General features: G+C 38.2%; 1 protein-coding gene across 5 annotated transcripts in view; it reads left to right on the top strand.

The window, feature by feature from the left end:
• The window catches only part of LINS1 (lines homolog 1), a 32,562-nt gene extending 26,386 nt beyond the window's left edge, over positions 1 to 6,176 (top strand). For all 5 annotated transcript variants that reach the window (XM_044933125.2, XM_006053758.4, XM_006053759.4 and 2 more), the window contains 4 exons: positions 249 to 390; positions 1,058 to 1,648; positions 3,224 to 3,395; positions 5,179 to 6,176. In XM_044933125.2, the coding sequence (XP_044789060.2) occupies positions 249 to 390; positions 1,058 to 1,648; positions 3,224 to 3,395; positions 5,179 to 6,070 (1,797 nt within the window). In that variant the 3' untranslated portion in view covers positions 6,071 to 6,176. The remainder of the gene's footprint in view (positions 1 to 248; positions 391 to 1,057; positions 1,649 to 3,223; positions 3,396 to 5,178) is intronic.
• Positions 6,177 to 13,469: the final 7,293 nt, after the last annotated feature.

Here is a 13,469-nt window from a genome sequence, read left to right as displayed (position 1 = left end):
AGCCACCAGAGATAATAACCACTGCTAATATTTAATGTTCTTAGTTTTTTATTTCTATGGTGTATTAAATTTCTTGACTTAAGGAATACTGGGATATTTATGTCCTTGTTTTAGCAAATATTATACTTTTTTTTTTGGAACGAAGTAAACAATGTTGTGTAGAATTGTGTATTTAATAGATAATTTGTAATGGCAAATAAAATGTTGTATTACAACTTACTACTTAAAAATTTTTTTCTCACTTATAGATAACATTGAGTAATTCCTGGATTTCTTTTTGCCAAAAAAATATTTCTGAATATTCTGAAAGTAATAAAGTAGTATACTGCCTCTGGATACTTACCTTTGTAATTAAAGAAATCTTTAAAGATACATCTTCACAAAAAACAGGTATGAACTATGTTCCCCAATAAACAATTGTCGTTGTCTTGTTCCCAGGGAGCATTATATTTTTATGAGTAAAACTTATTTTACAACCTCTAATTGTTTTGAAGTATGAAAAACTAAAAAACCATGCCCCATAGTATTTGATTGAGGATACCTTTTTAAAAGGAAAAATATAAAACTTCACTATTACTGGGTTTCCCTGGTGGCTCAGATGATAAAGCATCTGCCTACAATGTGGGAGACCTGGGTCAATCCCTGGGTCAGGAAGATCTCCTGAAGAAAGAAATAGCAACCCACTCCAGTGTTCTCACCTGGAAAATCCCATGGACGGAGGAACCTGGAAAGCTATAGTCCATGGGGTCGCAAAGAGTCGGACAAGACTGAGCGACTTCACTTTCTTTTCACTATTGTTAAAAATTGAAATTAAAGCTTTCCATTTTTGTATGTCCTTTGCATAGTCTGATGTTACTGATGTTTGTAAAATGGATATTAGCCGTGATTATTAGCTGTTGGCATGTTTATCTTCATTTGTTTGTGTTAGAGGTGAATAATCCAAACCATTTTTTCGCCTTACGAAGTGATGATGATTTTAAAAATTGAATTGTAAAATTGTGTTTTAAGAAAACTTTGTTTTTCCTCTTGCTTATAATTACTATTTTTATAATTGCAGAAATTCTAAAACAGTTCCTGACTCCTTTTGACACTCTTTTTGAAGTCTTTTACAATTCCTTATTTTCTCAGCATTTTGAAAACCACCAAGATGCTTCTAAACTAATAAACAGTTTGATATGTTTCCTGGAATTGCTTGAACTTCTTATAGCCTCCAGAATCTACCTGAAGTTACATTTCACTTGCCAGAGGATTTTATTTTTGAAACCTTCTTGTGTGCTTGATGTTATTACCTGGCCTATTCAGGCTTTTGTCAAAAGGAAGTTGATCATCTTCATCAAAAAGTGCCTTCTGTGCAAAGTGGGTGAAGACCTTTGTCGGGGATCTGTCCCTGCCTTCATGCCACCAGATAATCCTTTGGACGTGGACCTGTTAGCTTTGGCCAGTGCTGTTCTGCAAGCTGTGAATTTGGGTTTGTTGAGGACGTTGTCTGTCTGTGGAAAACGTTCCTGCTTTGGAGGTGGTGAAGTCCTAGCTGGATATGAGCGTGCCCCTGGTCCAGATCATGTGATTCTTAGAGCATTGAGCTTACTTATCATAAGATCCTTAGAAATCAAGTTTCAAAATTGTGCTTCAGCAAATGAAATGAAAGGTAACTTTCTGAATGCCTTTTGTATGTAAAGTAATGGATAATTATATACAGAAGTAAAATTATTCCTAATTATCAAAGCTCAGGATTGTAATTTCACTAACTTAAGTTGTATCTTATTCTAGTTATAATTTATTAAATTTTCTTCCAATAAAGATAAAAAGCTAGAATTGTCTTTTAAAAAGTTTCAGTTTTGTGTGCTAAACTGAATTTGCATAGCGTAGTTAATAACTGTAGTTAAAAGAAAAAGATTGTTGAGTCTCTGAAAAGTAAGCAATGTTAGTCAATTCATGTTCAGATACTTGTGGTATATTATTCATATTTTCCTTCACAAAATTGGTATATCTACTAATACAGAGTTTTGATAATTAGGAGTTGAATTAAACTAATGTAGGGTATAATCCTGTGCAGTTGTCATTTACAACACTAGATGGCGTTGGTTACATAAATCAAGAGTTTTAAATTGCAGTTAAAACGCCTCAAAACCTTTTTGACTTTTGTGCTTAATAGTAGTACTTTCTTAAAGTGCTTTAAAAAACTTTAAACAAACAAAAATTTTTTATGCTGGTATTTTGAAGGCAAATTATTTTTGTTTGGTTGTATTGTTGCCTCTAGTACAAACACTGTGGCATCCAGTGAAGCAATTTCTGTTCTACTGTTCATTTATATGTTTTTAGCAAGAATTCATTTATATGTTTTTAGCAAGAATTCCGGAGAAGGCGATAGCACCCTACTCCAGTACTTTTGCTTGGAAAATCCCATGGACGGAGGAGCCTGGTAGGCTGCAGTCCATGGGGTCACTAGAGTCGGACACGACTGAGCGACTTCACTTTCACTTTTCACTTTCATGCATTGGAGAAGGAAATGGCAACCCACTCCAGTGTTCTTGCCTGGAGAATCCCAGGGATGGGGAAGCCTGATGGGCTGCTGTCTCTGGGGTCGCACAGAGTCGGACACGACTGAAGTGACTTAGCAGCAGCAGCAGCAGCAGCAGCAAGAATTCATGTAACTTTTATTTCTCAGAGATACTAGCTATTCGACACTGTGGCAAATAGATGATCTGGCTACATATTTTAACTATATCCTACCAAGTGGGTCTTTTTTTTTTCTCTGAAGTTCAATTTCCTAATATACAGAGTAGAGATAATCCCTAACTCAAACTTTTGAATGTGTGAATTATGATAATGCATTTTAAAGTACTCTGCTGCTGCTGCTGCTAAGTCGCTTCAGTCGTGTCCGACTCTGTGCGACCCCAGAGACAGCAGCCCACCAGACTCCCCCGTCCCTGGGATTCTCCAGGCAAGAACACTGGAGTGGGTTGCCATTTCCTTCTCCAATGCATGAAAGTGAAAAGTGAAAGTGAAGTCACTCAGTCGTGTCCGACTCTAGCGACCCCATGGACTGCAGCCTACCAGGCTCCTCCGTCCATGGGATTTTCCAGGCAAAAGTACTGGAGTGGGGTGCCATTGCCTTCTCCATTAAAGTACTCTAGATGTTATAAATGTATGTGAATAGGTAAGTTATTATAAATGCATTCATAAACTGTTGTTTTCTCTTTAAATTTTTCATGTTTTGAAGTTGATTACCAGAGGTTCATGTCTGAGTTACTGACCTTCTTAAAGCCTCACCTTCAGCCCTGTCTGCAATCACACAATCTCTGTGAGTGGTTGTCTAGGGTCTTCATAGAACAAGACGATGACATGCTGGAGGCTGCCAAAGCATCGCTGGGCATCTACCTGAAGTTGACCAGGTTTGTATATTTTAAAGTAATTATACTAACTAACATGGCCAGGAAAGCAGAAAACATTTTTAATAATGTATTGGACATACAATTTACTTTCCATCGTTAGGGGAAAAAATCCCTCACAATCTTGTGGTTTCCTTATAAGTTCCAATTCCTTTAACACTGCCCTACATGAAAATAGATTACATTTGAGTTCTCATTATGAAAACTTGAATGGCTAAGCAGATCTAGGAATTAGAACTAAACTGAGATTAGACAATATGGATTCTGGCTGAGTCTCCATCTTTGCTTTACCTGTGTGATCAAGAATAAGTTAATACCATTGTCTAAGTCATAATTTAATTGACATTTGAAACTCTTTTCACCCTTAAGACTAACTTGTCTGTATTGAACTTGTGTAAGGTGATTTTTGCCTTTGTAAAGCTGAATTCAAACTTGTAAGTAATCAAAGGAACTTTTAATATACAGTTGAATTGGTACTGATATCATCTTGAGGCAGATATCTGAAATTGATTATAAAGTTATGTTACTGATGACATTTTATACTGATCCTATTTCTGTTTATTAAAAGATCTGTACTTGGGTCATATCTTATGGCAAATGTCTGTAATTGGTTATGAAGTTAATAACTGATGACCTTTTACAGTATTTCTGCTTCTGCTCTATTAAAACCGTAAAGTATTTGCTTTATTTCCATTTCTTTCTTGGCTTCAGAGAAAGGGATTTCTTACTAATGGTTGTCGGGGTGGTGTTGTGCTGCCAGTTCTTACTTGTGTTCTGACACTTCTGGCAATGCCTGCTTTCAGACTGTAAGTGTTTGGGGCCAATTTTCAAAAGGTTCTAATCAGGAATACAGAATGCATGCATGTGATTTAAATTAGGTCAGAAACGGTCAAATACAAATTCAGTCTGACTACACATGCCTTGAAGAATATATAGCCATATTCAAAGCTGACTCCTTATGCCTCAGGAAAGAGGAAGCTTCTGAAGTAAATTCATTTTGAATGTGAATTTCTAATTTTCTTGAATTTTGTGTGATCACAGAGGCCTGTGCTCATGTCATATGTATTTTTTTAATGTAACTGAATTGGTTAAGATTAATTGTAAATGATAGAAATCAATATAAACTAGTCTAAGCCAAAAAAGGAATTTACTTCCTGGGAATTCCAAGGAATCAAGTTTAGCATCAGGTGTAACTATGCATGACTTAAATCATGTCGCTGATTATTTCTCTTTGTTTCTGTCTCATAGCTTTGAATTCATTCTCAGGCAGGGCCACCAGCAGTGCCAGACTTACAGCAGCCTTACAGTTAAGATCTTTAATAGTGCCAGCAGAAATCCCAGAGGAGGTCTGATTAACCTGCATGGGTCACAGATTCATGTTGGAATCATGGTGGCTAGGACCATGGGTACTCTGATTAGTTAGCCTGGGTCACATGCCCACCCCTGCTGAGACAAGTGTGGAAGGAAAGGAAAGAGGTTAATTCCCACCTTACCATGTGGAATTAGTTACCTGTAGGAATAAGAGACTCTGATGTCAATAGACAGGAAGACAGAGGACGTTTGTTGGACAGATAAAAACTAGAACTACCAAAGTCAAAGGATATTATTTATTTTATTGGATCAGGTTTGTATAGAGTTTGTAGAGAAAGAGATTGTTTTGAATTTTTTTCTTTTTTAAATAATGCATAGATTAAAAAATAATCTGGCAGAATTTATGGTATGTGAATTATATCTGTCAAAACATATTTATAAAGAGTCATTAATCTGGAGTGTCTGTTATTTTCAGAGAATGTGAAGCTACTGAAAGCTTGACCCAAGAAAAAGAAATGTGGAACCATCACACACATGAAAATGGCTATAATCCCCACTGTATTTTTTTATTTTTATTAAAAAATATAGGATTTGATTCTACTGTTCTTCTTGATTTTTTGATTTCATCAGAAACTTGTTTTCTTGAATATTTTGTTAGATACTTAAAATTATTGCAAAAAGACTGGGATAATTTTTTCACCATTTGCAACTATTTTGATGTAACTGCATCTAAAGATAACATACATATTTGTTGTATCTCCTCACTTATCCAAGGTAGAAAAAGCAGCGCAACAGAAGCTAGTCCTTTGGTTGTTGTTGGTAGTCACACAGATGCTCATTCTTGGGTCTCCTGGGCTTCTGCTGCTTCTTCTGAACCACTGAACCACGGTATAACGTTGGAGAAGGCCCACACCAAGCTCCAGGCTAATTGTCTTTCTACCCCAGGAGCTTCTCAAAGTCTGGTAGATTATGACAGCTCTGATGATTCTGAAGAAGGATCCACAAGCCTGTGTTTAGTAAACAGCAGGCTAACGTCTTCACACCAAGAAGCAATGAAGAAAACTCAGGACACATTTGGAGCAAGTGGGGATAAAAAAGAACTTGGCCCAGAGTCTCAGTCAAGGCCTCTGGTTACCGAAGAATCTAATACCCTGTTCTCTGTTTATTGTGACATAGCCCCAAATAACCCAAATAACACTGCTTCTGAAGTGGGAATATCTCACAGAACAGTAAAGTGCTTTGAAGAGCTACAAGGTGCCATTTACCGTTTGCAGAAGAAAAATCTGTTCCCATATAATCCAACAGCACTTTTAAAGTTGTTAAAACATATTGAGACGATATATAATAAAAGTATGACCCCTTCGTAAAACAGTGACATTTTATTTCCAGGAACTGTTTTTCCTTAATATAATTGTGCCTTAATGAGATAACAGTATCAAAAATAATAAATAAACCTCAAAAGAGTTTTCTAAACCATGCTTTTCTTTTGCCTTTTGGGAGCAGCCTAGTGACTGAAAAAGATAACATCAAATAACAAGTCACTTGATACAGTTGTACAACATTTGAAATCTATGATAGTTCAAACTTCCTCAAATTTGGGATAGTTATTGTATTAATTTCTTATTGATACTGTAACAAATTCTGACCAACTTGGTGGCTTAAAAGAACAGAGATTTATTCTTTCTCAGTTCTGGAGGCTAGAAGTTCAAAATCAAGGTGTTCGAAGGACTGCACTTTCTCTTAAGGCTCTAGGGGAGAATCTTTCCCTGCCTCTTTGTGTCTTCTGGCCATTGCTGTCAATCCTGGATATTCCTTTATTTGTAGCCACATCACTTCAGTCTCATTCTCTGTTATCACATGACGTTTTCCCTGTGTGTCTGCTGGTGCTGCTGCTGCTGCTAAGTCGCTGCAGTCATGTCCAACTCTGTGCAACCCCATAGATGGCAGCCCACCAGGCTCCCCAGTCCCTGGGATTCTCCAGGCAAGAACACTGGAGTGGATTGCCATTTCCTTCTCCATCCCTATGTGTCTATCCAATTTCCCTCTTTTTAAGTATACCAGTCACTGGATTAGGGCCCAGTCTCATCCAGTATGACCTTTTGTTGTTGTTGTCTGTTGTTTAGTCACTAAATCATATCCCATTCTTTGTGACCCCGTGGACTGTAGCCCGCCAGGCTCCTCTGTCTGTGGGGGTTCTCCAGGCAAGAATCCTGGAGTAGGTTGCCATTTCCTCCTCCAGGGGATCTTCCCATCCCAGGGGTCACAACTTAGCCTCCTGCATTGCCAGGTGGAGTGTTTATCACTGAGCCACCAGGGAAGCCCCAGTATGAGCTCATATTAGCTTAATTATATCAGCAGGGACCCTATCTGCAAATAAGGTTGCATTCACAGGTCTGGGTAGGCCTGAATTTTGGGAGAGACATTGTAAGCCAGTATCTTTATTATTTCCCTTTGAGATGTTTACATGTAATGTGATATGTAAAAAACTTAAATCTTAGTGGTTTTTTATAGAGAAGTGATTAGCTTCATGTGTGTGTGTGTGTGTGTGTGTGTATATATATATATGTGACCTATGAGAACACAAGTATATTCTTAAGATTTTTTAAAGATACTTTAAAAATAAATTTTTTCCTGTTTAAAATTGTTGTGAAATGAATAATTCTGTCTTTTAGAGAGGAAGCAGTAAATTCAAGTTTTCACGTCATTACAAGCATGCCTCATTTTATTGTGCTTCACTTTGTATTTTGCAGATGCTGCATTTTTTACTGGTTCAAGGTTTGTGGCAACCCTGTGTCATCCAAGTCTTTTGGTGCCATTTTTCCAAAAATATTTGCTCACTTTGTGACATTTTGGTAATTGCAATATATTGGTAATTGCAATATTTCACACTTTCTCATTATTATATTTGTTACAAATATAAACCTTCTAACAGATAAGGAGTTGCTGATTATGGATGAGCAAAGAAAGTGGTTTCTTAAGATAAAATCTGCTCCTAGTGAAGATTCTCTTAAGATTGTTGAAATGACAACAAAGGATTTAAAAATATTTTATAAGCTTAGTTGATAAAGCAGTGGCTTTAACATTTTCAGCATTGCTGAAGGCTCAGATGATGGTTAGTATTTTTTTAGCAATAAATATTTCTTTATTATAGTATGTAGGCATAATGCCATCGCACACTTACTAGACTACAGTATAGTGTAAACTTAACTAGTTTATATGTACTGAGAAGCCAAAAAGTCCGTGTGATTCCCCTTACTGTGATACTTGATTTACTGTGATAATTTGGAACTGAGTCCAGAGTATCTCCAAGGTCTGCCTGTGAGGGATTTGTATACTGAGAGTGTAACTGTATTCTGCTGGTGAGTCTGTCATTAAGGCAGTCTAAAATGTCATCCTTAAAACATTTTTAAATGATCCTTTTATAGATAAATATAAGGAGACTGAACCTACCAAACATTAAAATATATTTTAATGTTAGTCACTCAGTCATATCTGACTCTTTGCAACCCCATGGGCTGTATGTAGCCTGCCAGGCTCATCTCTCCATGGGATTCTCCAGGCAAGAATACTGCAGTGGTTTACCATTTCCTCCTCCAGGGTGTCTTCCCAACCCAGGGATAGATCCAGGGTCTATTGCAAGCAGTTTCACCACCATCTAAGCCACCAGGAATGCCTAAAATATATTTTCAAGGCTGTGTTAATAAAACAAATTAGTACTCATTCAAGTAGAAATAGGAAAATCAGTGGAACTAAATAGAGGATGGCTAATCATTATAAAAATGAGATGCTAATATTAACCAAAGAGAAATGCAGAGGTCAAAAAGTTTGGTAACAAAGTTGGGGGTATACATTGGGGTGGCTTCTTCTATGTGAAAAAATGTATCTTCTGCTTATAAAAGCAAAAGACTAGAAATATCTGGTTAAATGTCAAAATATATATACTCATAGTATATATGCTAAGTTATATATATACTTATGGAAAGAATGGGCTATATTCATGTTAAATGAAGCACCACAATAAAAAACAAAAGTAAATATACCAGTGTCCCATTTGTTTAAGGAAAGAAAGCAGGGAAGGAGTAATGCACGCACTTAACATATTTATATATGCTTTTCTGTGTCTATAGAAAGCTTGACTTCTCATTGTATATCTTGCTTTACTTTTTAACTGAATACTTTTTTTTTTTTTTTTTGAATACTTTTTTTTTAATTAAAATTACTTTTTTAAAATAAAAGAAACCTGATTCTTTTGTTTTTAGGGGTACATAAATGCTAAATGCACTAAAAGCCATGCTTATATAGGTGTGTTTTTTACCTGTGTTTCTCTATAAGATTAATAAGGAACCGTCAACCCCTTGTTATATGTAAAATGAGAAAAAGGCAATCTCATGTGTATGCTGAGTGTTGGGATTTCAGAGATGCTGCATGTATAACTAACCTTTAGGTGTAAGTCAGTTTGTCCTGCCCTCACTGAAGCCCTAGTATTAGTGAGGATGACTGGTGCTAGCAGTGTGATAACTTTCCTGGCTGTTCAGAGTATCCAGAGCTGTCCTGAGTTAGTCTATAAGGGAAAACACAAAGCCAGTGATACACAATGAGTTCCTAGTCTGTAACTCCACCTCTTCTCCAAGTAAATACATATGTGCATTCAAGTGAGCACAATTTATTTAATATAAATTTATAAATCAATAAATTATGAATCTATTGTTTTAAAATAGAGACAGCAAAATACACACATGCTGCTGCTGCTAAGTCGCTTCAGTCGTGTCCGACTCTGTGCGACCCCATGGACAGCCCACCAGGCTCCCCCGTCCCTGGGATTCTCCAGGCAAGAACACTGCAGTGGGTTGCCATTTCCTTCTCCAATGCATGAAAGTGAAAAGTGAAAGTGAAGTCGCTCAGTCATGTCTGACTCTTTGCGACCCCATGGACTGCAGCCTACCAGGCTCCTCCATCCATGGGATTTTCCAAGCAAGAGTACTGGAGTGGGGTGCCATTGCCTTCTCTGAATACACACATATATGACTTGACTTTTCACAAATAGCATGTTTATGAAACCAGTACCCAACTCAAGAAACATTACTGGCGCTCAGGAGTCCCCCTGGGAACCCTCTCTAGTCATAACTCACTGGTAAAGGAAACTATACCCTAAAATGAGACAACTAGATTAATTTTGCCTAGTTTTGTCTTTTATGTAAATAGATCATAGAGTATATGTTTTTTTATATATGGCTTCTTCAATGATATTTGGAACATGGTCTAATTTGTTTTTTAAATAATTGCCAAGTAGTTGCATTTCAGCTGTTACTAGTAACAAAATACTTACACAACTCCTTAAAATTGTAGATGGCACTCCCAGTGTGCCAGAATGGTGAAATTGATAGTGGTTGAAACAAAATAGAGACAAACAGGTTATACAGGACCTTGTGTAATTGGCCCCAACCTGTTTCTCTAGCCTCACCTGTGGTTCTCCCCCAACCCCCTGTCTTAGGAACACCGCCTTTTGCCTTATAAATTTGTCGAGCCCCATCTTTTTTTCTTTTGTTGTGGGTTTTTAAAATTTTATTTATTTTTTGGTTAAGCCCCATCTTAAATGTTGGACCTGTGAAAACTCCTCCACCTGTTTTGAACCATTAGCTCCTACCTGCTTTGTATTTTCTTCACTGTGTTCTTTCCTATATCATAGCATTTGTCACATTATGTTTTAATAGTTTTTCAACAGCCTCCATTTGGCATGTTCTTTTTACATTATCCCTTGTGAATAGCATCATGTCTGCCCCATTATAATAAACACAACCACAAGTGTTGAATAAATGAGAAGAGATCCTCTCCAAAGACTTGATAGTCTCCTGGGGCAGACAGGTGTGCAGAAACTTAAAATCTTTAACTTGTACATCAGTCACACTTTCCATATGCCAGCTGCTGTTCCAAGTGCTCAGATTATCCTTATAATAATAGGCAGGTATTATTATGATCCTTGTTTTGTAGATGAGATTAACTTGGTAAGGTGGTAGAATCAAAATAATGGATTTAGTCAGTCTAGTTCCGACCTCCTCTCCATAAATGACTGACTGTCTTCAAGCATGGGGTGATGCACTATTAATATTAACATTGTTGCTGTGAGTGCAGTGAGTGGTATGAAGAGAAGCCCTGCTGGCAGGCTAGCTTAGAGCCAGTTCATCCAAGAGCTTGTGTGCTGTGCTAAGGAGTTTTGACTGTTTTGTGGGCAGTGGAGAGCCCATGTGGTTTTCAAGTCAGTGACTGGTTTTGTGTTTGAAGAAAGTGACTTAAATAGCAGTATGGTACCAGTGGCTAGGCAGACAAGTAAAGACTGGAAAGAGTCCTGGGAACATCCAGCTGGCGTCAGGGACAATGAGAATGGAGGAGGAGGAGCAAAGCCTTTTTGCTGAATTCCAGCAGCAGGCCCCTCTGTCCACAGACTCATTAAAACATGAGTAAAGGAGCAGTGCGTCATGCAAGGACTGGTTTACAGTCCAATAAAGCCAAGGTCTTAGCAGGTCTTCGGACTGAGGGACACCAGACACACGTGAGGACAGGGATACCACGCTGCAATGGGATTAATTAGGCACGTCTCAATGTTGACAGCTGACTTCCCACCCGCCCCATTACATTTTCCCCCAGAAAATTAGAGGAAATGTCTGTGGAGTCTGACCAACCTAAGAGAAAGATCTAAAGATACACTGTTGTTGTTCAGTCACTAAGTCGTATCCAACCCTTTGCAACCCCATGGACTGCAGCACGCCAGGCTTCCCTGTCCTTCACTGTTGCCCGGAGCTTGCTCAAATTTGTGTCCATTGAGTCGGTGATACTATAACCATCTCATTCTCTGCTTACTTCTTTTGCCTTCTATCTTTCCCAGCATCAGGGTCTTTTCCAGTGAATCAGGTCTTCACATCAGGTGACCAAAGTATTGGAGCTTCAGCATCAGTCCTTCCAATGAATATTCAGGGTTGATTTCCTTTAGGACTGACTGGTTTGGGGGCTTCCCCAAAGAAATTATTCCACCAAGCCTGCCAACCCTGAAGTCCACAGTCACAAACTTCACCCATGGGGAAAGTTTCTAGTTGGCATTTATGTGTCCAACTCTTACAATGGAGTGAATAGCCAAGGAACACGAGGCATTTGTGGAAAGTCTCTTAACATTACAGAGCCTAAAAGATGACAGACTAAGCAAGGAAGAAATTAGTAATATCCTCAGAGATAAATGGTTATAAAAGATATTACACTTAGAATATTCAGGAGGAGAAATAAACTTATAAACGAATAATAGCAGAAATGAAAAACTCAATAGAAATGTAAGTTGAGGAAATCTTCAAAAAGTATAACAGCAGGACAAAAAAAAAATTGGAAAATAGTAACAACAAAATTTGAGGACAGCTCACAAGATTCCATAGCTGAATAGCACAAGTTCTAGATAGAAAAGTAGGAGCAGAGAAGGGGAAGTACTAAAGTAGTCCAGGAAAAATTTCCAGAACTGGAAGACTGAGTCTTTAAACAATATATGAACATATAACTGGGAGGAAAAAAAAAAAAACAATTTTATAAAGGATGAAGAGAATTAGCCTGAGACAGGCGCTGCGTTTTCACTTGCATTTGTGTGGCGGGAGATGCTCCTGCTGCTATTCCCATAAATAGGGAAGTGGAACCTCACAGTCTCCACAAAGAAGAATGCGTTCTGCTGTCAGCTGAGTGACTCAGGCATTCTTCAGCATTTGTTGACGCCCAGCAGACAGACAGAAATCTCGTGTTGAAAATTAGAAGATCCACATTACAGCAGGAGTCATTTTCGTAGAGCATTATGAAATTCATAGGAGAAGGTCTGATCTCCCTGAGACTGGAGAGAGGAGAGGAAAGAGGCCTAGATGAAGAAGGAAAGTTGAGAGAATTCCAGGGGCAGGAAAACAAGAAAGGCTTTGCGGAAACTCAGGTCAGGTAGGGCTTGAACAGGCAAGTTTATATGGAGTTTAGTATCTAAGAAGACGACTCTGGGTGTTTTAACCTTCAGGAAGCTGTTGGTCACTTGTGAGAGACCACGTGTGGCCCCAGGTGTGCTCGGGAGAGGAGGTGGACACCACGAGGACAGTGGTTTTCAACTGATCTGTGTTCTCTGTCCCTCTGAACACCGGGATCTGTCATGGCATCTGTGAAATGCCTGTGTTGGCATGGATCTGAATGCCGTCCCCAGAGGCAGTGTCTGGTCATGGAGCCCAGGCTGGGGCTCGGACCCGCCTCTCACCTCCCTCCTCAGAGCCCAGGCAGCCCACTCGGACTGCTCAGGGGTGTGGGAACGTGACCTTAAACACTGAGCTTTAATTGGTCTTTTATATCATTTGTGACACGATATAGAGTTATCTCGCTTTATATTAAAATACTCATTTGAAAATTGTGGTCGATAAAATGCCTTTTCTAACTGTATTATTAATCATAGGTCAGACTAGCAAACCAACTGTAAGTTTTTCTGATTATTCTAAGGAAAGTGAAGCTGAACAAAGCAGATCAAAGCCTTCACAGTTAACCTCCTAATTATTCGGTTCACTAGTATACTTTTTTAAGATATAGAAAAACAGGGGTCCCCTTCTGAACATTTGCCATGACATTAACCTTTCCAAGTAGACTGACTAAACTGTAGCACAGTTATTCACCACATTGGGTAAAATACGTATTTATATATACCATGGATTGCTTGCATTTTTTTTTTGTCTTTGGGATTTTTGCTATTTTTTTTTTCAAGGAAAGTATAGTTTT

Source organism: Bubalus bubalis, chromosome 20 (genome assembly GCF_019923935.1).
Source record: "Bubalus bubalis isolate 160015118507 breed Murrah chromosome 20, NDDB_SH_1, whole genome shotgun sequence".
Classification (NCBI taxonomy): domain Eukaryota; kingdom Metazoa; phylum Chordata; class Mammalia; order Artiodactyla; family Bovidae; genus Bubalus; species Bubalus bubalis.
The sequence above is the reverse complement of the archived record's forward strand: the minus strand, read 5'-3'. Positions and strand labels throughout refer to the sequence as shown.